Below are 26,831 nucleotides of genomic sequence, written 5' to 3' on the forward strand. Positions count from 1 at the left end.
AGAATCATTCTTTTCAATACCTAAAGTGTATAATTGTGGATGCTTTTTTCTCCCTCTTTCTATCTCTCTCTCTCTCTCGCTCTCTCTCTCTCAAGGCATCTTTAGGTACAACAAAGTATTGCAGCTATTTCCTAAAGAACATGCAATGTCCTAAACCAGACTGTATGTATTTGCATGAGCTAGGAGATGAAGCAGCCAGTTTCACTAAAGAGGAAATGCAGGTAAGTTCATGAACCTAAAGGAAATAATGTACAAGAGCAAACAGAAATGCCTGTCAAAACGCAACCCATAAGCCAGGAGTTTGTGTAACTGCCTTTTGAAATAAGATAACATAAAACAATCATTGTTTTCATAGAATGATAGAATTCCTGTAGTGCAAAAGGAGGCTGTTCAGCCCTAGCGAGCCTACGCTGACCCTCTGAAAGAGCACTCTATCTAGGCCCACTCCCCTGCCCTATGCCCCCAACTCACGCACTTACCATACCTCACCTAACCTGCACATGTTTGAACTGTGGGAGGAAACCGGAACACCCGGAGGAAACCTGCACAGACACTGAGAGAATACGCAAACTCCACATAGTCGCCCAAGACCGGAATTGAATCCGGTCCCTGGTGCTGTGAAGCAGCCGTGTTGACCACTGTGCCACGGTGTCACCCTTTGTATTTTATGTTTTTGTTTAGAATCGTCACTACATTTGTGTCAGTGTTCTTAACTGCAATTTTACAGCATTACATTTTTTCAGCCAGAATGAATATTATTGAAAATAATGTGAAGTTTGGATTTGTTAATTAGGGTGCTCAGACCTGAGGCAGTCCGTTGGTCAGATTTCTCCATCTTGCTAAAGTTTCTGTTGCCTTGTATTTTATCTGAGGTGATGCTGTTTTTTCCTTCAGGTAATTGATGCTGTCTTTCAAAAACTAGAGTTAATGGTCATCCACTTTCCCCCAAATATAGTTTGCAAAATATTTATCTGACCGGGATTCAACTTTCCCGTGTGTTTTACACTGAAAATGCAAGAAGTGGAGTTTCTGAAATTAAATTGAAGACTTGGTGCTTGATCCAGTTTGAGGTATCGGCATGTGCTTGTTCAGAAGTATTTTGTGAGTCAGCTATAAATTGGGGAAGCACAAGGCCGTTGCTCATCCTCGGAATCAAATAATTCAGACCATGGCTACATAGGTTTCTTTTCCTTGACTGTACAAGAGTGCCCTCAAGTGGTCATCTTTTCATTGGTCGTTCTCGCACTGATACAATGCAGAGAGTTGCATTCAGCTGCTCTTTTGGGGCTTATGTCAGAAGGTGAGAATATTTGGACCAACCTTGTGCCCTGTTTGAGCTGTTACAAATTAATGGTGAGTGTGCTGTACTGTGTCAACTCCTGTTGTGGAGGAGAAGTTCATTTTCAATGCAGGAAGGAACTGTGTACTAATTATTTTATTTTCATGTGTTTAATCTGTGTCGACTTGTGCTTTCAAGGAAACTGGAGATTCTTTTTTTTTAAATGTTTTAAATAAATTTAGAGTACCCAATTATTTTTTCCCAATTAAGGGGCAATTTAGCATGGCCAATCCACCTACCCTGCAAATTTTTTTGAATTGTGGGTATGAGACCCACGCAGACATGGGGAGAATGTGCAAACTCCACACGGCCGGGATCAAACCTGGTTCCTCGGTGCCATGAGGCAGCAGTGCTAACCACTGCACCACTGTGCTGCCCATGAAACTGGAGATACATGGTTTCATTGCTCAACTTTGCAAGACAGCTTGATCATGTAGTTGAAATAAACTGAATATGGGTGCTCGAGGCTAGGCTTGCCTAAATTACACACACACATTCCAGCTGAAGTGGAGGGGCTTCCTATTATCTTTTAAATGGTTGCACTGATCACCTTAGTACACAGTGGTGCAGGTGAGGGTCAGTACTGGAGGCCAATACACTACATGATTGGATCCAGACCTGTTCCTTCAAGGTTTGTGTAATCCAGTTCCTAATGTGAAGTTGAGGCACTCAGCAGGTGCCAAGCCGAGACCAGGGCTAACAGTTCTGGGCTCTTCGCCTGTTGATGGTCTCCTCCGGAGGTTCTCAGCGTCACAGATGTCAGTCTACAGCCAATACAATTCACTCCACGTATTAAGAAATGGCTGAAGGCACTGAATACTGTAAAGTCTATGGGCACTCATAATATCCCGGCAATAGTACTGAGATTTCTGCTCCAGAACTTACCAAGCTGTTGCAGTACAACTGCAACTCTTCCCAACTTTTACAGATGCACCATAGAAAGCATCCTATCTGACTGCATCATTGCCTGGTAGAGCAACTGCTCGGCCCTGAACCGCAAGAAACTTCAGAGTCGTAAACACAGCCCAGTCCATCACACTAACCTGCCTCCCATCTATTGACTCCATCTACACCTCCCGCTGCCTGGGAAAGCGGGCAGCATAATCAAAGACCCCTCCCAACCGGCTTACTCACTCTTCCAACTTCTTCCATCGGGCAGGAGATACAAAAGTTTGAGAACACGCACGAACAGACTCAAAAACAGCTTCTTCCCCACTGTCACCAGACTCTTAAATTACCCTCTTATGGACTGACCTCATTAACAGCCAATACAATTCACTCCACGTATCAAGAAACTGCTGATGGCACTGGATACTGCAAAGTATCCCCTGTATGCTTCATCTGATGCCGCAGTTTTTAGTTACATTGTGTACCTTGTGTTGCCCTATTATGTATTTTCTTTTATTTCCTTTTTTTTTCATGCACTTAATGATCTGTTGAGCTGCTCGCAGAAAAATACTTTTCACTGTACCTCGGTACACATGACAATAATCCAAATCCAAACACTGGCATCTACCCGACACAGTATGTAGGTTGTCCGACCAGAGGGAAGGCCTTATTGGATTTGGTACTTGGTAATGAACCAGGGCAGGTGATAGATTTGTTAGTGGGGGAGCATTTTGGAGGTAGTGACCACAATTTTGTGACTTTCACTTTAGTAATGGAGAGGGATAGGTGCATGCAACAGGGCAAGGTTTACAATTGGGGGACGGGTAAATACAATGCTGTCAGACAAGAATTGAAGTGCATAAGTTGGGAAGATAGGCTGTCAGGGAAGGACACAAGTGAAATGTGGAACTTGTTCAAGGAACAGATATTACGTGACCTTGATATGTATGTTCCTGTCAGGCAGGGAAGAGATGGCCGAGTGAGGGAACCATGGTTGACAAGAGAGGTTGAATGTCTTGTTAAGAGGAAGAAGGAGACTTATGTAAGGCTGAAGAAACAAGGTTCAGACAGGGCGCTGGAGGGATACAAGATAGCCAGGAGGGAACTGAAGAAAGGGATTAGGAGAGCTAAGAGAGGGCATGAAAAATCTTTGGCGGGTAGGATCAAGGAAAACCCCAAGCCCTTTTACACATATGTGAGAAATATGAGAATGACTAGAGCGATCAAGGACAGTAGCGGGAGATTGTGTATTGAGTCTGAAGAGATAGGAGAGGTCTTGAACAAGTATTTTTCTTCAGTATTTACAAACGAAAGGGGCCATATTGTTAGAGAGGACAGTGTGAAGCAGACTGATAAGCTCGAGGAGATACTTGTCAGGAAGGAAGATGTGTTGGGCATTTTGAAAAACTTGAGGATAGACAAGTCCCCCGGGCCTGATGGGATATATCCAAGGATTCTATGGGAAGCAAGAAATGAAATTGCAGAGCCGTTGGCAATGATCTTTTCGTCCTCGCTGTCAACAGGGGTGGTACCAGAGGATTGGAGAGTGGCGAATGTCGTGCCCCTTTTCAAAAAAGGGAATCGGGATAACCCTGGGAATTACAGACCAGTTAGTCTGTCTTCGGTGGTAGGCAAAGTAATGGAAAGGGTACTGAGGGATAGGATTTCTGAGCATCTGGAAAGACACTGCTTGATTAGGGATAGTCAGCACGGATTTGTGAGGGGTAGGTCTTGCCTTACAAGTCTTATTGACTTCTTTGAGGAGGTGACCAAGCATGTGGATGAAGGTAAAGCAGTGGATGTAGTGTACATGGATTTTAGTAAGGCATTTGATAAGGTTCCCCATGGTAGGCTTATGCAGAAAGTAAGGAGGCATGGGATAGTGGGAAATTTGGCCAGTTAGATAACGAACTGGCTAACCGATAGAAGACGGAGAGTGGTGGATGGAAAATATTCAGCCTGGAGCCCGGTTACCGGTGGCGTACCACAGGGATCAGTTCTGGGTCGTCTGCTGTTTGTGATTTTCATTAACGACTTGGATGAGGGAGTTGAAGGGTGGGTCAGTAAATTTGCAGATGATACGAAGATTGGTGGAGTTGTGGATAGTGAGGGCTGTTGTCGGCTTCAAAGAGACATAGATAGGATGCAGAGCTGGGCTGAGAAGTGGCAGATGGAGTTTAACCCTGAAAAGTGTGAGGTTGTCCATTTTGGAAGGACAAATATGAATGCTGAATACAAGGTTAACGGTAGGGTTCTTGGCAATGTAGAGGAGCAGAGAGATCTTGGGGTCTATGTTCATAGATCTTTGAAAGTTGCCACTCAAGTGGATAGAGCTGCGAAGAAGGCCTATGGTGTGCTAGCGTTCATTAGCAGAGGGATTGAATTTAAGAGCCGTGAGGTGATGATGCAGCTGGTTAAAACCTTGGTCAGGCCACATTTGGAGTACTGTGTACAGTTCTGGTCACCTCATTTTAGGAAGGATGTGGAAGCTTTGGAAAAGGTGCAAAGGAGATTTACCAGGATGTTGCCTGGAATGGAGAGTAGGTCTGATGAGGAAAGGTTGAGGGTGCTAGGCCTTTTCTCATTAGAACGGAGAAGGAGGAGGCGCGACTTGATAGAGGTTTATAAGATGATCAAGGGAATAGATAGAGTAGATAGTCAGAGACTTTTCCCCCGGGTGGAACAAACCATTACAAGGGGACATAAATTTATGGTAAATGGTGGAAGATATAGGGGGGATGTCAGAGGTAGGTTCTTTACCCAGAGAGTAGTGGGGGCATGGAATGCACTGCCTGTGGAAGTAGTTGAGTCGGAAACGTTGGGGACCTTCAAGCGGCTATTGGATAGGTACATGGATTAGGGTAGAATAATGGAGTGTAGATTAATTTCTTAAGGGCAGCACGGTAGCATTGTGGATAGCACAATTGCTTCACAGCTCCAGGGTCCCACGTTCGATTTCGACTTGGGTCACTATCTGTGTGGAGTCTGCACATCCTCCCCGTGTGTGCGTGGGTTTCCTCCGGGTACTCCGGTTTCCTCCCACAGTCCAAAGATGTGCAGGTTGGGTGGATTGGCCATGATAAATTGCCCTTAGTGTCCAAAATTCTATGATTAACCTCGGACATAAGTTCGGCACAACATCATGGGCCGAAGGGCCTGTTCTGTGCTGTATTTCTCTGTATTTCTTACTGAGCATTGGTTCAAACATGGACAAAAGAGCTGAATGCCAGAGGTGAGGTAAGAGTGACTTCCCTTGACATAACGGCAGCATTTAACTGAGTATGACATTAAGGAACCGTAGCTAAACTGGTCATTGGGAATCGGGGGTGGGGAGGGGGGATGGGGGGGGGGGGGTGGAAACTCTCCGTTGGTTGGTGTCATACATAGAACAAAGGAAGATGGTTGTGAGTGGTTGAAGGTCAATCATCTCAACTCCAGGACATCACAGGAGTTCTTCAGGGAAGTATCCGAGGCCCAACCAACTTCAGCTGCTTCATCAATGACCTCCCTTCCATAATATGGTCAGAAGTGGGGATGTTTGTAGATTACTGCACAATGTTCAGCACCATTCGTGACTCCTCCGATAATGATGCAGTCAATAGGCCAAATGCAGCAGGACATGGACAATATCTGGCTTGGGCTGACAACTGCCAAGTTACATTTCGTGCCAAGTGCCAGCCAATGGCCATCTCCTACAAGGTAATGCCCCTTGACATTCAATGGCATTACCATCGCTGAATTCCCTCACAATCAACATCCTGGGGGTTACCATTGATCAGAAACTGATCTAGACTAGCCACATTAATACTGTGGCTACCAGAGCAGGACAAAGGTGAGAAATCCTACGGTGAGTAACTCACCACCTGCCCTCAAAAGCCTGTCCACCATTTACAAGGCAGAGGTAAGGAGCGTGATGGAATACTCTCCACTTGTCTGGATGAGTGCAGGTCCAACAACGCTCAAGAAGCTCAACACCATTCAGGTCAAAAAAAACAGCCAGCTTGATTTCTGTCCCTTCCACAAACATTCACTCCCTCCACCACTGACGAACAGTGGCAGCCGTGTATACCATCTACAAGATGAACTGCAGGAACTTGGCACGGCTTCTTGGACAACATCTTCCAAACCCATGACTGCTACCATCTAGAAGGACAAGAGCAGCATATACCTGGGAACCCCACCACCTGGAGGTACCAATCCAAGTCACTCACCATCCTGCCTTGGAAATATATTGCTGTTCCTTCACTGTTGCTGGGTCGAAATCCTGGAGCTCCCTCCCTAACAGCACTGTGGGTGTACCTACACCTCAGGAACTGCAGTGGTTCAAGAAGACAACTTACCACCACGTTCTGAAGGGCGACTGGGGATAGACAGTAAATGCTGGCTTAACCAGCGACACCCATAATCCGTAAATGAATAATTTTTTAAAAACAGCTAATTTCTTTTTGAAATGAGAACAAGCAGCCTGACAGGCTTTGCCGATTTGTGTGAAACAGCAAGTATGCCTAAGCCAAGCTAGGCATTAATGCTGCTGCGTTTTGTGAAACAGTTAACTTACATGATGACTTCAGAAAGAGTTGATTGGTGTGCTGCTCATGGTGTGTCGACGGTAATCTTCTGTCAGAATTTTTGAGACACTTTTCGGGGGGGATTTCGGGTTTTTTGGCATAGATTTTGATCATTGAGTAAACTTTCCCTATAGCGTTAGATAACAGGCCTTCTATGGTTAGAGACTGAATGGATTGCATGGCAAATAGTTTTGGATTTGTTTATTAGATTTATTGGGTGGATGTAGTTCAGTGAGGAGTAAGATAGCCGAAGCATTCCTGACCTGAACCGTATCAGTTCTCAGTTCCAAATGTGTGTGGAATTAGCACATTCCACACGGGGCAGCACGGTAGCATCATGGTTAGCACAGTTGCTTCACAGCTCCAGGGTCCCAGGTTCGATTCCCGTCTGGGTCACTGTCTGTGGAGTCTGCACGTTCTCCCCGTGTCTGCGTGGTTTTCCTCCGGGTGCTCCGGTTTCCTCCCACAGTCCAAAGATGTGCAGGTCAGGTGGATTGGCCATGCTAAATTGCCCTTAGTGTCCAAAAAGGTTGAGTGGGGGTTACTGGGTTACAGGGAGGGTGTGGGCTTGGGTACAGTGCTCTTTCCAAGGGCAGGTGCAGACTCAATGGGCCGAATGGCCTCCTTCAGCTCTAAATTCTGTGGACTGTGAATTAACTGTTTAATTAGAAATAAATCTCTTGATGCAACATTGAGGGCAAATTTTCCATTAGTGAGGGGGGAGGAGTCAACATAGTGTTGCATAATTGGTCTTCTGATGAGGATTTGTTCTGAGGAAATTGCAGTGGGATTTTTCCCCTCGATACAAAGAGTTTTGTGGAGCTTCTTGCTTCGATTTCATGCATCTAAAATTGAATTCCTAGTCCTGTATGCCATTTGATAATCAATGCCCTGGTTCACTTGACTAATATCCTTTATTTTTCCTTATATTTTCCTTCTTCCACAGGCAGGTAAACATCAAGAGTACGAACAGAAGCTGCTACAGGAACTTTATAAATTGAACCCCAACTTTTTGCACCAGTCGTCCAACACAGTCGACAAAAATAAGAACAAATTGGCTACACAGCAGAGGTATGATGCGTAAGTACTGCTCTGGTCTGATGCGCTGACCTGCTTTGTGTTTTCTTTTTGCTTTTAAGTTTCGCACTTGAGATTTTCTTTTTTCATGTTTTGAGCAATTGTGTCAAACTTGGTCGACTTTGCAGCTCAATAATGCCACCTTCGTACCATGAACTAGCTCAAAAGTTCCTTGCAGGCTCAGTGACTATGTATCCCCACCTATAAGAGGTTTTATTTCACTTTTGTTACTTGAGGACAGCCCACTTATTTAATTGAGCAGATGTGGGGCAGGAAACTTGTATTCCGATGAGCAGTGCAGCATATTGAAGACCTGGATTCTTTTGGAGATCACCTGCTTTCAGTTTCCTTATTAAAAAAAATATTTTTATTGGAATTTTAACACAAGGACAAGCAGAGAAAAAAGTAAAAAAAACAACAATCAAAACGCATATTATTAACTGGTTGTCACAATGTCTGTGACTCTAGTGCCCGCAGTCATGTTTCCTTATTTACAAATACAAGGAATGTTGTATTTACGTTTATAGAGATGAGAGTGGGTAGGCTGTACCACTTTCTTGCCAGAGAGGCCTGTGTTCCCCCCTGCGTGTGTGTCCTTACGTCAAGTGCATATTCCCCTTTTTTTTCAGGCCCTCCCAATCCATGTCCTCAGTCTGCCCCATCCCTCGCCCCACCCCCTTCAGTTGCTGGCTACAAACAATTCCTTGAAGAGGGTGGAAAACTTTCTCCACGTGTCGTGGAATCTCTGCACGGACCCTTGATTGAGAATTTTATCTTTTCAAGCTTTAGGAACTCGACAGGTCTGAGAGCCACACCGAGGCTCTGGGAGATCCTGCCAACTACCATCCCAGCAGAAGTCTCCGCCGGGCAGTTAGAGGCGAAAGCAAGGGGGTCCACCCCCTTTCCTGTGAAGAGCTCTTGATGCTCTTACACCCCGAAGGCCACCAAAAATGGCATGGCTCCATCTTAATCCCAAAATACCTGGACATGGCTGTAAAGAAGGCTGTTCAGAATGAGAACTTCTGCTATCATTACCTCATCAACACTGGTGAAGAAGGATTTGGGGATATGGATTGGAAGTGGTCTCCATATGGCCAGGGATGTACGACTGAGGCAATATCACTATTGGGGCTGGTTTAGCTCACTGGGCTAAATCGCTGGCTTTTAAATCAGACCAAGCAGGCCAGCAGCACCGTTCAATTCCTGTACCAGCCTCTCCGGATAGGCACCGGAATGTGGCGACTAGGGGCTTTTCACAGTAACTTCATTGAAGCCTACTCGTGACAATAAGCGATTTTCATTTCAATATACGACTCTGGGCAGAATCCATTTGGAGTATTGTGAGCAGTTGTGGGCCCGTATCTAAGGAAGGATGTGCTGGCCTTGGGGAGGGTCCAGAGGAGGTTCACAAGAATGATCCCTGGCATGAAGAGCTTGTCATATGAAGAGCGATTGAGGACTCTGGGTCTTTACTCGTTGGAGTTTAAAAGGATGAGGGAGAATCTTATTGAAACTTACAGGATACTGAGAGACCTGGATAGAGTGGATGTGAAAAGGATGTTTCACTTGTCGGAAAAACGAGAAGCAGAGGACACCACCTCAGACTAAAGGGAGGATCCTTTAAAACAAAGATGAGGAGCAATTTCTTGAGCCAGAGGGTGGTGAACGTGAGGAGCTCTTTGCTGTTTAAGGCCATGGAGGCCAAATTACTGAGTGTCTTTAAGACAGAGAAATATAGGTTCTTGATTAATAAGGGGATCAGGGGTTATGGGGAAATACATTACAGCGCAGTACAGGCCCTTCGGCCCTCGATGTTGCGCCGACCTGTGAAACCCCTCTAAAGCCCATCTACACTATTCCCTTATCACCCATATGTTTCCCAATGACCATTTAAATGCCCTTAATGTTGGCGAGTCCACTACTGTTGCAGGCAGGGCATTCCACACCCTTACTACTCTCTGAGTAAAAAACCTACCTCCGACATCTGTCCTATATAGAACATAGAACGATACAGCGCAGTACAGGCCCTTCGGCCCTCGATGTTGCACCGACATGGAAAAAAACTAAAGGCCATCTAACCTACACTATGCCCTTATCATCCATATGCTTATCCAATAAACTTTTAAATGCCCTCAATGTTGGCGAGTTCACTACTGTTGCAGGTAGGGCATTCCACGGCCTAACCACTCTCTGCGTAAAAAACCCACCTCTGACCTCTGTCCTATATCTATTACCCCTCAATTTAAGGCTATGTCCCCTCCTGCTAGCCACCTCCATCCGCGGGAGAAGGCTCTCGCTGTCCACCCTATCTAACCCTCTGATCATTTTGTATGCCTCTATTAAGTCACCTCTTAACCTTCTTCTCTCTAACGAAAACAACCTCAAGTCCATCAGCCTTTCCTCATAAATCTATCTCCCCTCAATTTAAAGCTATGTCCCCTCGTACTGGACATCACCATCCGAGGAAAAAGGCTCTCAGTCCACCCTATCTAATCCTCTGATCATCTTGTATGCCTCAATTAAGTCACCTCTTAACCTTCTGCTCTCTAACGAAAACAGCCGTACGTCCCTCAGCCTTTCTTCATAAGATCTTTCCTCCATACCAGGCAACATCCTGGTAAATCTCCTCTGCACCCTTTCCAATTCTTCCACATCCTTCCTATAATGCGGCGACCAGAACTGCATGCAATACTCCAAATGCAGCCGCAACAGAGTTTTGTACAACTGCAACATGACCTCATGGTTCCGAAACTCAATCCCTCTACCAATAAAAGCTTACACACTGTATGCCTTCTTAACAACCCTATCAACTTGGGTGGCAACTTTCAGGGATCTATGTACATGGACACCGAAATCTCTCTGCTCATCCACACTACCAAGAATCTTACCATTAGCCCAGTACTCTCTCTTCCTGTTACTCCTTCCAAAATGAATCACCTCACAGTTTTCTGCATTGAACTCCATTTGCCACCTTTCAGCCCAGCTCTGCAGCTTATCTATGTCCCTCTGTAACTTGTAACATCCTTCCGCATTGTCCACAACTCCACCGACTTTAGTGTCATCTGCAAATTTACTCACCCATCCTTCTACACCCCCCTCCAGGTCATTTATAAAAATGACAAACAGCAGTGGCCCCAAAACAGATTCTTGTGGTACACCACTAGGAACTGAACTCCAGGCTGAACGTTTCCCATCAACCACTACCCCCTGTCTTCTTACAGCGAGTCAATTTCTGATCCAAACTTCTAAATCACCTTGAATCCCATGCCTCCGTATTTTCTGAATAGCCTACCGTGGAGAACCTTATCAAATACTTCACTGAAATCCATATACACCACATCAACTGCTTTACCCTTGTCCACTAGTTTGGTCACCTTCTCAAAGAACTAAATAAAGTTTGTGAAGCACGACCTACCCTTCACAAAACCTTGTTGACTATCCCTAATCAAATTATTCCTTTCTAGATGATTATAAATCCTATCTCTTATAACCTTTCCAAAACTTTGCCCACAACAGAAGTAAGCCTCACTGGTCTATAGTTACCGGGGTTGTCTCTACTCCCCTTGAACAAGGGGACAACATTTGCTATCCTCCAGTCTCCTGGCACTATTCCTGTAGACAATGACAACATAAAGATCAAAGGCTCAGCAATCTCCTCCCTAGCTTCCCAGAGAATCCTAGCATAAATCCCCTCCTGCCCAGGGGACTTATCTATTTTCACTCTTTCCAGAATTGCTAACACCTCTTCCTTATGAACCTCAAGCCCTTCTAGTCTAGTAGCCTGTATCTCAGTATTCTCCTCGACAGCATTGTCTTTTTCCTGCGTGAATACTGATGAAAAATATTCATATAGCACCTCTCCTATCTCCTCGGACTCCACGCACAACTTCCCACTATTGTCCTTGACTGGCCCTACTCTTACCCTAGTCATTCTTTTATTCCTGACATACCTATAGAAAGCCTTGATCCTACCTGCCAAAGATGGCAGGAGAGTGGGGATGAGAAAAATATCAGCCATGATTGAATGGCGGAGCACACACGAAGGGCCGAGTGGCCTAATTCTGCTCCTATGTCTTATGGCTTTATGAATAGGAACCTGGTCAGAATGTTTATTTTGATCGTCTGTACCCTTCCTGCTAGCAAAAGTGGAAGCAAATCCCATCTTTGTAGATCTCTCTTTACCTCCTCCACCAGGCTGGAGACTTGTGCAGCCTTGTCCAATTCTGAGCCATCTGTATCTCCAGCTACCTGATCTTGGTTTTCTTAAACGGTAACTCCTCCAGCTCCGCTCCTCAACCTCAGGGTTCACCGGGAACATTTGCTCTTCCCCAGGTTTAGCTTGTAACCTAAGAAGGCATGAGAAGGCTCTTCTCGGAGTCCCATTATCTTTCCCATGCTGGCTAGAGGGGTCAACTCTTGGAGGAACAGGTCATTTGCGTAGAGTGAAATTGCTCCTTGCCCTCTCTTCGAATACCCATCCTTCATTTTGCCGATCTAAGAGTGACGAACAGTGGCTCCATTGCCAGTGCGAACAGGAGCGGGGACAAGTGCATCCCTCCCTCGTTCCCCTGTGCAGCCGAAAGTACCTGGAGCTGGTAGCGTTCGTCCGCAAGCGCACCATGGGAGCGCTTACAGAAGTTTCACCCACTTGATGAACCCTGAACCAAACGCAAACAGTTCAGTATGTCCATGAGGTACCTGCATTCTACTCGATCAAAGGCTTTCTGGTGTCCAGGGCGACGATCACTTTGGGTGTCTCCTCCACAGGTGGGGTCATGAAGTTTGCTGTTAGCTGCCTGCTCTTGACCAGCCTGGTCTGATCTTCCCCGATCACTTCTGGCAGGCAACCCTCCAGGCGCCTTGCCAGTGCTTTCACTAGGACTTTGGCATTAATATTTAAGAAGGAATATGGGCCTGTCTCTATCGGGTCTTTGTCTTTTTTGGGGATCAAAGGGATAGCGATCTATGCCAGCATGTGTGGCAGGGTCTCCTTTGACAGTGAATCGTTGAACATCTCCTGCAAATGCAGGGCAAATGAGCTCTACGGTAGCACAGTAGTTAGCACTGTTGCTTCACAGCTCCAGGGTCCCATGTTCGATTCCCGGCTTGGGTCACTGTCTGTATGGAGTCTGCACGTTCTCCGCGTGTCTGCATGGGTTCCTCTGGCTGCTCCGGTTTCCTCCCCATGTCCCAAAAAGACCTACTTGTTAGGTGAATTGGACATTCTGAATTCTCCCTCCATGGAGGGAACAGGCACCGGAGTTTGGCGACTAAGGAGATTTTCACAGTAACTTTGCAGTGTTAATGTAAGCCTACTTGTGACAATAATAAAGATATTTCTAGATTATTATTATCGTGTTGAATGACTCGACGGGCCATTTGGTCTACTCTTTCTCATGCTCTTCTGTTCTTGGGACATGTTATTACATTAAATGAGCCTTGCAGATATAAGTTATTGTCATAGTGTGTGAGGATGTTGTGCTCCTGGTTACCAATTGCAGTGATGTTCATGGCTTGTGACATATAATGGTACAACCATTTATAAGGTCACGAGATGGTGAGTATTTGATTCCTGGTCTCTGCTGCTAATGTTGGTGGAGCCAAAGCTGATCACAACTTCCTAAAAAAGTGATCAGGGCAAAGTGGCATTATCTGGAACATTTAGAATCCTTCATGGCAAATCCTGAAGCTGATGCCCAAGAAATAGTTTTGTGCATTGGCAAAGGTTTTTAATCAACTCCTACTATCACTATTTTGAGGCAAAATCAATTGAAACCTCATGTTTGCTGCTTTTGTTGAGTACTTTGACACTCGTAGCATGTGGCTGTTAACTTATCCATTGTTTATTCATGTGGCACCATGATTCAGGAAGCTATCTGTTTGAAACTGTAGCCATGTCAAAAATTGCAGTGGCCATTTTTCTGTAAAGTTTCTCTTATACATTTAATGTGTGAAGGGGGTTCTCAAAACCAGTTGAGTGCAAATTTGGGCCGCTCATGGCATGGAGAGAAAGGGCATGTCTGTTTGAAGGTGGGCAGGTCAGTACTGGATGTCTGAGGCAAAAATATACTTCAGCTGAGGCTGGAGCTTTTTTTTTTTGGCCTTTTTATTTTGAACCTGCAGACTAATTAGTAATTTAGTGAGTGTTTCCCAGTTAGTGAGCAGAGCAGATTGATCTGTAACGTGGCACTGTTTACCCTTGCTAAATTGGGATTGAGCTCATTCGTGAAGTCTGGCTCCCTACAGGTACATCCCATCCCAAGCCTGGGTCGGGATATCAAAATTGTTACTTTGCTCTGTGGGATGTGCAGTTGATCCCTTTCAGAAGATTTCATTCAAGTGAATTTCATGTGAGGCTCCATAGACCAAGGACCAAGTGCTGGAATATGGTATTGGAGTAGATAGATATTAGATGGCTGACACAGATAGGGGCCAAAAGTGGCATTTTACAAGGAGGTGGATAAGTTGATCACCTTGTTTATTTTGTGGGGGTGGGGGGGGTGAGGTAGCGCGCCCTGTGTAAACATTCTGGGGAATCTGGTGGTGGTGGCAACACCGAAGATTTGGTGGCAGTTGAGGCAGCACTTAAATTGCCGGCGGGGTCAAGAGATGCTGATTAGGAGGAACCATAGCTTTGAGCCAGGGAAGTTGGATGGGAGAAGAGGGAAGTCAGGGTATTAAAAGACCTGTTAGTGAGAGGTTCTTTTGCGAGGCTTGAGGAGTTGGGGGAGAAATATGGACTGGGACAGAGGGAGGTATTTAGGTACCTGCAGCCCCGGGACTTTGCCAGGAATGCTGGCCCCCACATTGTTGGAAGAGGTGTTGACGGCAGGGGGAATGGAGAAGGGGGTGGTGTCGGCGATCCGTGGGAGGAGAAGGTATCCTTGGAGGGGATTAAAGCCAAGTGGGAGGAAGAATTGGGGAGAGTGTGGAGGGGATGAGATGCACTGGAGCGTAAACACCTCCACCTCGTGCACGGGCTTAGGGCTGATGCAGCTGAAGGTCATGTATACTTTGCACCTCACAAGGGCAAAGATAAGCCCACTATTTGAGGGGCTGGAGGATGTATGTGAGCACTGTGGGGGAAGCCCCACAAACCATGTTCACATGTTTTGGTCCTGCCCAAAGCCGAAGGGTATTCTTTTAAGGTAATCTCGGGGATGGTACATGTACGTTTGGAGCCAGGGCCCTTATAAGCCATTTTCGAGGTGTTGGAGCAGCCCAGACTGAAGGCGGGTGAGGAGACGGATGTTGTAACCTTCGCCTCGCTGATTGTCCGGAGGCGGGCCCTGCAAAGGTGGAAGTCAGCTCCTCTCTGGGCCTCGGCTTTGCTTGGGGACCTGCTGGAATTTCTGTCACTCAAGGTGAAGTTTGAACTGAGTGGCAGGGTGGAAGAGTTGTACAATTCATGGGCATTGTTTATCATGAACTTTCAAGGATTGGATGCCATCGAACATTTGGGGGGGTTATTGGTGGGGTTGACACATGGTTTATGGGATGACCGTTGATTTTCTTTTGGTCTTTTTGTTTTGTTGCGTTTGGAACGTATATGGGTGATGTCTGGGTCTGTGTTGAAGGGGATGCTGATTGGGGGATTGATACAGTATTTGTTAGTGTTGGTTATTTTATTTTTGTTGTCTATTTTATGAAAATTAGAAAAAAAAAGTCGTCCTACAGTCCTCGGGAAGGAGCTGTGCTCCGAAAGCTCGTGTTTGAAACAAACCTGTTGGACTTTAACCTGGTGTTGTAAGACTTCTTACTGTGCTCACCCCAGTCCAACAGCGGCATCTCCACACTTTGGGGAGTGGGTGGGGGTTGGGCATGGTGGGAGAAGAAGAGAGAAAGTGTAATTATTGTAAAGTAAAGTTGCCATACGATTCTCTTCTCTCTCTCTTCCCCCTCCCCCCCCCCCCCCCCCCCCACCCCCAAAAGGAGGGTGGTGACTTAACCTGAGGATCATCATACCCTAGGCGAGGGGCAAGGTTGAGAAGGTGGTGCCTTAATTAATAACCTCAGTCGGTATGGGAATTGAACCTGCACTGTTGGACTTCTGCATCACGAACCAGCTGTCCAGCCAAATGAGCTAAACAAAACCCCGAACATATTGTAAGCTTCAAACAGTAGCCACCTTGAATTAGCTTTCTGAAAAACAAAGCAACTGTTTTGCTTTTGGCAAGTTTTACTGCCTGCTTTGTTTGTTTTTAGGCTTCTGCACTTTGTATCCACTTGGTTGGTCGGGAGAGAAAACATGGAAAAGAATCTGAGCAGATTTTTCCCAAAGCAAGTACTTCTGGTACTTTCAATAATCGCTGCATGTATAGTTATCAAAATAATATCCCTATTCCACAACTTGACCGTGCTCTTGTCCTCCAAGTGAAATCGTCCTTGCATCGATTTTGCTCGAGTTAAAGATTTGTTGCCTTTTTGAAACTTCAATCAGGACAGTACAACGGTCAGCGTGGTCCCTATTTTCATACAGATGTTCAGGTCTGGCCCTGGTATGCTGTATGTCTGTAGTAACACCTGCATTTGTAAGCCATCAGAGACTTTTTGTGCTTGCTTTTTACTACAGAATGAATTCTGAATTAGAAAATTGAGGTGAAAATGGACATTAAATGAATTGTTCCTTCATTCTGTGCACTTGTCGACTATCTGAAGCAAATGTACAGAGCTTACAAATACAGGTTTCAACAAATCACCAGGGGGCACCTTTGAGCTATGGTTGTTGCCCAATAATATGATTGGCAGGTCCTACTCGTTTGTGCTTGCCCTCGAGAACGGACAAGCAACCAGCTGTCGGTGTGAAATTCCAAACAACAGTTCCTCTTTGCTCCTGAGGTTAGCGTTACCGTTTCAACTTTGAGAAGATGCACAATTTCCTTCCATCAACCCTCTTAGCAATCAGGGTGATAATTTTCATGAGAGGTTTGAATTTCTGTGCAGTGTGTCATGACGAGAAAAGTACCGACACTGAGTCAAATCCGATAACATGAACCTAATGACCAATTTATCTCTTTAGAATCATCCTCTTTCGAGATGTGCTTGGGATTTCTCATTACTTATTAACTAAGGATTCTTGCTTTTTTAATCAGCAAAAATGCATTTCAATCTTCAAAGGCGTCAGTGTGGCTCACCAGTATTTTTTTGCAGAACTTAAGATTAAGTTAACTCGTATCACCAGCACTGTTTCACATGTTAGAATCTTGATTGATCTTTATGGCAATTTGGGAGGAATGAGTAACTGATTGCGTTTCACTTCTTATTCTGTGTCTCCTGTGTTTTTAAGCTACTCATTTGAATTGATTGAATAATCACTTCATATTGTGGCTCCTGAATATAAAGTATCCTTGGCTTAAGTGGGGTGGTTTTCTTTTGGAAATGTTATTTCATGTTAGACCCTAGACTTTGGATACTGCCATATCAATTTATTCAGTGCAGAGCACTGAGGACAGTGTTGTCATGGAAATGGTGAACTTTATGATTTTCATTATAGCCATTGGAAACCTGTCAAGTGTTGACTCATCAAATGGAGCTCCTGATTGCTCAAGAGTGTTCTGATGATTAACAGTAGAAAATGTGCAGCATCTCCAAATATTTCTGCATCTATGGTGAGATGAAGTGCTGCCAAATGCTCGTGCTCAGTATTTGTAATATCCAGTTGTGTTCTCTCCTTTCAACACCAGTCTGATTTCTGTTCTGCAAAGCGATGCACAAACACAATGTGGAATACAATGGCTGACTTGAGAATTTTGCAAAATCACCAGGACTGTAGATCCTTTTTTTTTTACCCCCTGTTTAAACCACTTTACCTCCCTCAGATTTCTTTATGTAGCAGAGGACTTCTTCCCATCCACCGCATAATGGACGTGTTGGGCCTCTCCATTTGGACACTGGTAGTACCACTGGTTGGTAAGGATGCATGATGCCAATACAACCATCTCGGGCTGGATCCCGTTTGGAAGATTTCCACTAAGTGAACAGCATCTCTGAGCTGCTGAAACTTGTTGTGTCGATTTGGGAGGTACTCAGTGTTTTTGCCATTCTTTCCCCTTACAGACCCAACAGTAGTAATAAAGATGCCTGGCCGTCATTACTGAGCACAGCTAAAGCAGTCAACGGTTTAACACTCGAACACAGGAAAACGCCTCCCTTACTTGATAATGGTTCAGAACCCGAACACATGACCCCAGATGGTCCTGACACACAACTCAGGTCAGTGATTGGCTTTATTTCTCTCTCGGACTGAAATAACCCAAACTGAGCAAGGGAAGCAATTCTTTTTGTTCACAGCCAATCAGGTTGCTCGCCAAATTTTGGCGACTTGATGCCAGATCTTGTACCCAGAGTTCTCGTACACTTGCTAATGATTGACATCCATACAAAATATAAACAGACGTACACTGCAAGACTGTCTTTCCACGCTTTAAACAAGACTCGCTGGCCTGTTGACAGCCATTTCTTAATCAATGGTGTGCTTTTCATCACCAGAAACCTGATGTGAATGTTAATGAACAGTCAATGGAATTCTCCTTCGCTTTGAGGATGGCCAAGTGTGTTCAATTCCATTTTTTTAAAAGTTTATGGTTGTTCAGCTGAAGGGACACCCAATGCTCTTGTGAGGAAACTAAATGCATCAGTCAAGTTTCGCAGCAAGTCTGACCATTTTCTTGACTTGCACATAGATCGCCAATTAGCAATATTCTGTTGTGACAAATAATGGATCTCTGTCAGTCTTGTCTAGAATTCCTTTGGCTCCATTGCTTTACTCTACAGAATGCAGCATTGATGTCACTGCATTCATGCCCACTTTGCTGACCAAGTTGATTTCTGTCAGGGTGAGACTTGGCAATTCACAATTGGGCTTTTGGTATCCTGTCACTGGACACTGGTCGATGCTGTTCTCGGATCAGACATGTTCAGAACACACCTCTCACTGGAAAGTTTGTTCGTGTGTGCAAGACAGGATTGGATTTGGTGGCGGTGACATTCCAGGGTGTTCTCTCCTTTCGTGGGTGCTTTTCATGTGGAAAGTGGCCACTTGATTGAGATACTGGTTGCTCATACTCCAAGCTTTACCCTACGTGAGTGAATGGAAAAAGAGAGAAGTGCTCGAAATGTTACCTGTAAAATTAGATATTTTCACTCTTTTCCCCCTCTCTCGCTCTCTCTCCTATGGCTTCTCCGCACGCCCTCTCCGTGCATTTCACCTGCCCTCTCCACGCGCCAAGCATCTCTTGGAGCAAGTCAGAGGCTGGGATTTCTGCAACAAGGAGCTCAACAGACTCTCCAGAGCCTATCCAACAAGGCACAAGACAGAGGTATGCTGGAAGACTCTTCACTTGGATTGAGGAGTGCAGCTCCAAGCAGTACTGAAGGACATAGTGACCTACTTGGCATACCACCCTGCACCTTTAACTTTCACTCCTTCCACAGGCATTCCATGGCTGGCACGTGCACCACGTGCGACATCCCCTTCAGACTCGTTCAGCAGCAACTTCCAAACCCTCTGCCACCAGGAGGGATAAAGGCAGCAGGTGTGCAGAAATACACCTCCTAATCTTTCTCCATCCTGGTTTAGAGACAAGTCGCCGATCCCTCATGGTCATTTGATCGAAATCATGGAACTGCCTCCAACAGCACTGTCAGGGAAACTATATCATACAGACTGCCGCAGTTCAAGAAGGCAGCTTAACATCCCCTTAAGGGCAATTAGGCTGGACACATGCTCACAGCCTGTGAATTAATGGTGTAAAGACTTGGATTGTGGCTCCCTTTAGAATATGCTATTTTTGTGAATACTTTGCTTAAAACTGATGTGACGTGAGACATCTTGTCCATCACCTCTGAGCTGCAAAGAAGATTTTTTTTTTTGTATTTCAAGGTTATCGGCTCCAATGCACTTTGATTTGCAGGCTTCAACTAAAATGTTTTTGTTTCAGGTTGGCATCTGGTGCAGCATATGTTCAACAATCTTTGAAGGAATTAGATGCTGCTTGTCCTGCTTGATCTCCGTCTTCTAGTCTGAGTACTTGCCAGTTGTCCTGCTACTCCCTGAAGCCACTGACATTTTGCTGGGGCAGAGTTTCAGGACCTCTCCTAAGTGGCCATTTCTTTGCATGGAAGCCAAGCCAGAATGTTAGCAGGTTCAATGGCCTCCGCTCCCATCGCAGCTAAGTCCTCAGCCAGTGTTCAAATATATGCACAAACACACAGTCTACATCACTGGCCATTGTGCATAGAGATCTCAAGCAAGGGCACTAGCTATATTTTTATTTCAACTTCCTCGCCCAGGAACACTGATCATTGTGGTGCCTAGCTGCAACTGAGTGCTAGTTATAATCCCTGGTGAAATCGACTGTAGGCTCGAGATCACGAACAGCATAATATGCATTGGTAATAGGGAAATAACTTACTGCAGTTTGGTCAAACCAGCTCATCATTTCTGGAGCCACACATTACAGTTAAGGATTTAACATGGGCTCAATATAACTGCCCCTTCAGCTCAAGCGCCTGTTATACATAGGGTGCACCACATGGTTTGGGAAAGGTTGCATCAATCGCAGTTGTGAATATTCCAATGAGCAAATGTTTAACTATTCTAACTAACTGAATATTCTGTGTAATTAACAGTCACGAGTTCCAGGTTCCTTAAAGTTCTTTGAGTGGAAGATGACTGTTTTGTGAGAAGGAGCAAAACCTGCTGCATTCAGTGGATATATTCTGCAGTAGAAACCTAGACTCAAGGCTGGTCAGTCATCATCAATAAAAGTCTTGCTGCTCTTTTAGTGTGATCGGTGAGCACCACATCCATGTAAAAGAAAGCCCGAGTATCAATGCTGGTATATCCTTAAAGAAACAGAGTCAAAACAGAAGTTTTTACTTAAATTAATACACGTGTGGTCAGCTAAAGTGCAATGTGCTGCTCAACTTTTAATCTCCACTCTCTCCCTCCCAATGTGTTGGCTAAGCACACCAGCCTAGGCAGCCACCGTACAAGATCGCAGGCATGTGACACTGACCGTGCAGTGGCGTTGTATTTAATTTATTTGCTGCTTTTTTACTTTTTTTTAGATGAAAAGCATGAGCAACATAACAATCTCCAGCTAATTTTCTAATTTGCCTTGATTTTCATTTGACTTTTTTGAATGTTGGTGGGATCTTGCTCTGTGAGCCTTGGCCCTCACTGGGCTTCTCGTTTTTAAAACATTTCTGAGGAAAGGAGCAGACTGGCATGGTGAGCACAATTGTGGGCACAGCTTCATCAACTTGTTACAATTTCTCTCTTTTGCAGACCTGTGGATAAACCACCAGAAGCACTCAGTCTAGGAAATGGAGACAATTTACAACAGGTAGATGTACTTGGATCTTTAAATATATGTCTAGCTCATTTAGCTGGTTTAGCTCACTCGGCTAAATTACTGGCTTTTACAGCAGGCCAGCAGCACGGTTCGATTCCCGTACCAACCTCCCCGGAGGCGCCGGAATGTGGCGACTAGGGGCTTTTCACAGTAACTTCATTGAAGCCTACTCGTGACAAGCGATTTTCATTTCATTTCATTAAGCGTCCTGCCGTACTGCAGTTTAGCGCTATGTGTTTGGTAACCCCTCTCCTCATTCGTGACCACCCTTTCAATGAGTGGCAGGTTACTATTATTTTCTAATACCTAGAATTCTGACTTGTTCAGGTCACGTCCAAGAGTTTCAATTTTCCCTTCAAATTCCACTGTGTGCTTCTGGATTGCTAAAGCACAGCCAAGCACAGAAGGAACCATTTGAATCTTTCTACTAAAATGCTTTGTCATGACCCTGGCATATGAGAGCACCATCCTGAATCCATATAAATTTATGGTGCTCATGCCAAATATCCTTCTGATCCCTCTGGAAGAACAGAGGAAAAAACTGAAATGTGCTGTTCAGTCCTTCAAGCCTGCCCATTCAGTAGAATCATGGCTGATCGAATATCTCAACTCTACCCTCCGCCACATAATATACCTCAACTTCCAAATGCAACTGCAAACAATTATTGTTTTAAAAATTCAGCAATACCTTAAAACTAAATATGATGCTGATTTTAAACGGACTGTGATTAAGTACATTCTGAAACCATTCTTTTAAACCCCCCTGTGATCTCTGTATGTTCTCGCACTCTCTTCTCGTGCTCTCTCGGCTCATGCTCCCTCTTGCTTGCGCCCTCCCTCTTGACTCTCACTCCCTCCCTCTTGGCTCTCACTCCCTCCCTCTTGGCTCTCACTCCCTCCCTCTTGGCTCTCACTCCCTCCCTCTTGGCTCTCACTCCCTCCCTCTTGGCTCTCACTCCCTCCCTCTTGGCTCTCACTCCCTCCCTCTTGGCTCTCACTCCCTCCCTCTTGGCTCTCACTCCCTCCCTCTTGGCTCTCACTCCCTCCCTCTTGGCTCTCACTCCCTCCCTCTTGGCTCTCACTCCCTCCCTCTTGGCTCTCACTCCCTCCCTCTTGGCTCTCACTCCCTCCCTCTTGGCTCTCACTCCCTCCCTCTTGGCTCTCACTCCCTCCCTCTTGGCTCTCACTCCCTCCCTCTTGGCTCTCACTCCCTCCCTCTTGGCTCTCACTCCCTCCCTCTTGGCTCTCACTCCCTCCCTCTTGGCTCTCACTCCCTCCCTCTTGGCTCTCACTCCCTCCCTCTTGGCTCTCACTCCCTCCCTCTTGGCTCTCACTCCCTCCCTCTTGGCTCTCACTCCCTCCCTCTTGGCTCTCACTCCCTCCCTCTTGGCTCTCACTCCCTCCCTCTTGGCTCTCACTCCCTCCCTCTTGGCTCTCACTCCCTCCCTCTTGGCTCTCACTCCCTCCCTCTTGGCTCTCACTCCCTCCCTCTTGGCTCTCACTCCCTCCCTCTTGGCTCTCACTCCCTCCCTCTTGGCTCTCACTCCCTCCCTCTTGGCTCTCACTCCCTCCCTCTTGGCTCTCACTCCCTCCCTCTTGGCTCTCTCTCTCTCTCTCTCTCTCTCTCTCTTGGCTCACGCGCGCACACCCCACCCCCCCCCCCCCCTTTGCTCGCGCGCGCTGTCCCCCCTCTCTTGGCTCGCACGTACGCCGTCGCCCTCTCTCTCGGCTGCATCCCACGTGACACAGATGCCCCTACCCAAGACCTGTTCAAGAGAGGGTTCCAGGATTGTGACATAGAGATGAAGCAGGAGGTGATGGTGTGCCCATAGGCATACTATCCTTGCCCCTGAAATGGTTGAGGGAATGATTTTAGGGGGTGCAGGGTTACGTTAATGCTAAGTTGCATCAAAATGCTTTGTATGACGTTTGAAGTTTTTGGGTGATCAAATTGAGTGTTTCTAAATGTGAAAAAGATTCAACAAAGTAGGTTTGTGCCCCTTTGTCCTGGACTCTCAAACCAATCAAAATTAAATTGGACCTTTTAGGTGTTAAATTCGGAAGTGCTTTTTAATATTAAGCCTGGTAGAAATCTCATACTTTCCCTCCCAAAAGGCCATTGATACTGGGTCAATTGAAATGTTTAAGAATGAATTGTTACATTTATTTAGCTGGAGGTGAGTTGAGGCACTGGGCAGGCACAATCAGATGAATAGATGGAAGCTTTTTCCTATGTGAGAAACTGGGCTGAATGATGTGAAGAATATTCAAACAAATCATTGTGAATTCAACTTGCAGAAACGCCTCCATGTTAACTCAAGTGCTCAAAATAGTTCAGCATTGAATGCAAAATGGCTATTTGGAGAGCCAGATCTGTCACTTGACCTGAGTTGATGGGCATTAATTTCTGATCATCGATGGATTGTGCCTCTTCAGTAATGATATTACTAATTTGCAACCATTGTCTCCTTTTCAGATCCCCACCAGTGAAACACCTTCACCACCACCAGGATTAACAAAACCCAACCCAGTCGTCCCCATTAGTTCATCTAATCATAATGCACGGTCTCCTTTTGAGGGAGCTGCAGCCGAATCCCAATCCCTCTTTTCAGACAACAGTAACTTCAGACACCCCAACCCTCTCCCAAACAGCTTGCTTTACCCCACTTCATCGCCATCAACGCACGACTGGCCAACAGCACCAGAGCCACAGAGTCTCTTCACATCAGGTACGTGGCTGTGTCTCCGTGTTTCACTTGAGCTGGGGTTGATGTTCAGAATTATATTAGTGAAGGGGCACTGCTTCTAAAATGCACTTTTGGTCGAATGCACAAAACCTATGAGCTGAATGGAGCTTGATGTAAAGAAGGATAAATGCATGTACGAGGATTGGAACAGCAGAAGTGATGGAAGAAATATTTCAGTCTTGCACATGAACCCCAAAAGATGCTTACAATTACCTGGCTGTACTCCACTCATCACTTAAAGCATCTGTGTCTGCAATGCACCATTCAATTTGTACCATCAGAACATGGCTGCCACTGAACAAAGACTATCACGATGTCACAGTGGTTAGCACTGCTGCCTCACAGAGCCAGGGACCCGGGTTCACTCCGGCTTTGGGTCACTGTCTGTGCGGAGTTTGCACGTTTTCCCAGTGCCTGTGTGGGTTTCCACCCACAGACCAAAGATGTGCAAGTTGGATGGATTGGCCATGCTAAAATGACTCTCCGTATCCAAAAGGATGTGTGGGTTAGATTAAGCAGTTAACGGGATAAGGCAGGGTGTGAGCTTGGGTGAAGTACTCTGTCAGAAGATCAGTGCAGACTCGATAGACTGAATGGCCTCTTGCTGCACTGTAAGGATGCTGTGATTGTAAACTAATAAATTACAAAATTCAGTGTTCACTGGGAGGCAGCGCAACCTTTTTTTAATTCTACATTTAAAGTGTTTTTTGTTAAAGTTATCCAATCCAAGTTGCACCAGTACAGCGTTGCAGCTGATTTGGTCATATAGAATCAGCCTTTACAGTGCAGAAGGAGGCCATTCAGCCCATCGAGTCAGCACCGGCCCTTGGAAAGAGCACCCTACTTAGGCCCACACCTCCACCGTATTCCAGTAAGCCCACCCACCCTTTTTTGGTTAGCATTGCCAATCCACCTAACCACATCTTTGGACTGTGGGAGGAAACCGGAGCACCCGGAGGAAACCCACGCAGACACAGGAAGAAAGTGCAAACTCCACACAGTCACCCGAGGCCGGAATTGAACCTGGGTCCCTGGAGCTGTGAGGCAGCAGGGCTAACCACTGTGCCACCCCCATCTTAAAATATATTGTGTTGGGACTGCTGACTCGTTAACTGTCTCCATACAGGGTGAGGTAGCCTGAGGGTGGTCCACCTGCAATGTAATTGGTCTTAAACACATTTTATCCTCCAGGTCATATTGCTGACAGTGCGATGTTTTAATGATCGGTCAAGTTTATTTTCACTGCAGTGATGTTCCATATATATTTCTGTAACTTTATTTAAACATGACTGAGAGTTCAGTTCTGGTTTTGCATCCTTCTCTAATTCTCCGTTACTTGTTTTTCCCTCTGACGATTATTGCTGTTTAAGCTTTTGATCAGGTTATCCCCATAACCCTGTAACCTAACGTGCACATGTCGGAGCAATTTCGTGTGGCCAATAGTGTGGCACATCTTTGGTCTGTGGAAGGAAACCGGAGCACCTGGAGGAAACCTGCACAGATACAGGAAGAACGTGCAGACTCCACACAGTCAGTAACCCAAGGCAGGAATTGAACACAGGTCACCGGTGCTGTGAAGGAGCAGTGCTAACCACTGTGCCGCCCTTGTTGTAATTCCTTGCACTTTTTGCTTCTCATTTTTGTAATATGGAAGCCAGGATTGAGCATAGAGGGAAGGAAGTTGAGTCAGTCACCCCAAAATTCAGCTACTGAAAACTAGGAACTGGCCTCCAACCTCGAATGAATGGCGGGAAGAAATCGTGAAATGAATAAAAGTAATTGGAAAAACGTCAGGCGGAATTCTGTTGAAGCTGTGAACAGCTTCTGTTGGGCAGCAGGGTAGCATGGTGGTTAGCATAAATGCTTCACAGCTCCAGGGTCCCAGGTTCGATTCCCAGTTGGGTCACGGTCTGTGTGGAGTCTGCACGTCCTCCCCCTGTGTGCGTGGGTTTCCTCCGGGTGCTCCGGTTTCCTCCCACAGTCCAAAGATGTGCGGGTTAGGTGGATTAGCCATGCTAAATTGCCTGTAGTGTCCTAATAAAAGTAAGGTTAAGGGGGGGGTTGTTGGGTTACGGGTATAGGGTGGATACGTGGGTTTGAGTAGGGTGATCATGGCTCGGCACAACATTGAGGGCCGAAGGGCCTGTTCTGTGCTGTACTGTTCTATGTTCTATAATGGGATGAGGAAAGTGTGAGGTGCCATCACAGTGCAATAGAAATAAAGACCTGTGGGAAAAAATTGGGAAACTCTTGATATCAGAACTGCAGAGTGAATTTGTATATCAAAGGGCAATCCATCGACTCTGAACTTTATCCTCCTTGTGGGTATGGGTGAGATTCATTGTGAAGTCAATTTGAGTGAGCTCAATTTCACCAGAACTTTAAGTGCTGTTGAATACGAATTTATCCTGTGTGAAGTTTGCAATAGTTTTTGCCATTAATTTTATTTTACTTTCTGGTAGCTCCACTCACTGGAATTTCTGAAATATTAAACTAGTATAATCCTAGTAACTAGTTTCAGTGGAGTGTCCCATGAAGAGTCTGTTTTCCCCAGCTTGATTCATGGATTTACGACCTGTAGCTTAAAGATGATGACGTAATTCAAGTTGTGCTCACTGCTCTGTGTTTGTAATATTTCCTTTCAAATGTGGTGCATGCATTCGTAATGTGTGCCCTTTTCTGACCTCCTGACTCTATTGATTCAGGTTTAGAAATTGGTGTTAACTTAAATGACAGAAGTTCAATATTTAGTGAGAGTTGTTGTGATCTTTGCAGTTAATTTAATGAATTATCACACTAACCCAACTGCTTAAGAGCTCTTCACCTTCTCACTCTGATTCTCATGCCATTTCCC

At 45.5% G+C, this 26,831-nt stretch overlaps 1 protein-coding gene across 10 annotated transcripts in view; it reads left to right on the forward strand.

The window, feature by feature from the left end:
* Positions 1–26,831, forward strand: part of cnot4b (CCR4-NOT transcription complex, subunit 4b) — a 116,394-nt gene that overhangs the window by 17,666 nt on the left and 71,897 nt on the right. For 4 of the 10 annotated variants that reach the window (XM_038781019.1, XM_038781025.1, XM_038781026.1 and 1 more), the window contains exons 5-9: positions 96–221; positions 7,742–7,866; positions 17,929–18,084; positions 21,164–21,221; positions 23,707–23,959. In XM_038781019.1, the coding sequence (XP_038636947.1) occupies positions 96–221; positions 7,742–7,866; positions 17,929–18,084; positions 21,164–21,221; positions 23,707–23,959 (718 nt within the window). Of the gene's footprint in view, positions 1–95; positions 222–7,741; positions 7,876–17,928; positions 18,085–21,163; positions 21,222–23,706; positions 23,960–26,831 lie in introns of all 10 variants that reach the window. The other 6 variants (XM_038781021.1, XM_038781027.1, XM_038781023.1 and 3 more) reach the window with 2 other exon arrangements.

The sequence above is a fragment of the Scyliorhinus canicula genome, chromosome 20, assembly GCF_902713615.1.
Source record: "Scyliorhinus canicula chromosome 20, sScyCan1.1, whole genome shotgun sequence".
Taxonomy (NCBI): domain Eukaryota; kingdom Metazoa; phylum Chordata; class Chondrichthyes; order Carcharhiniformes; family Scyliorhinidae; genus Scyliorhinus; species Scyliorhinus canicula.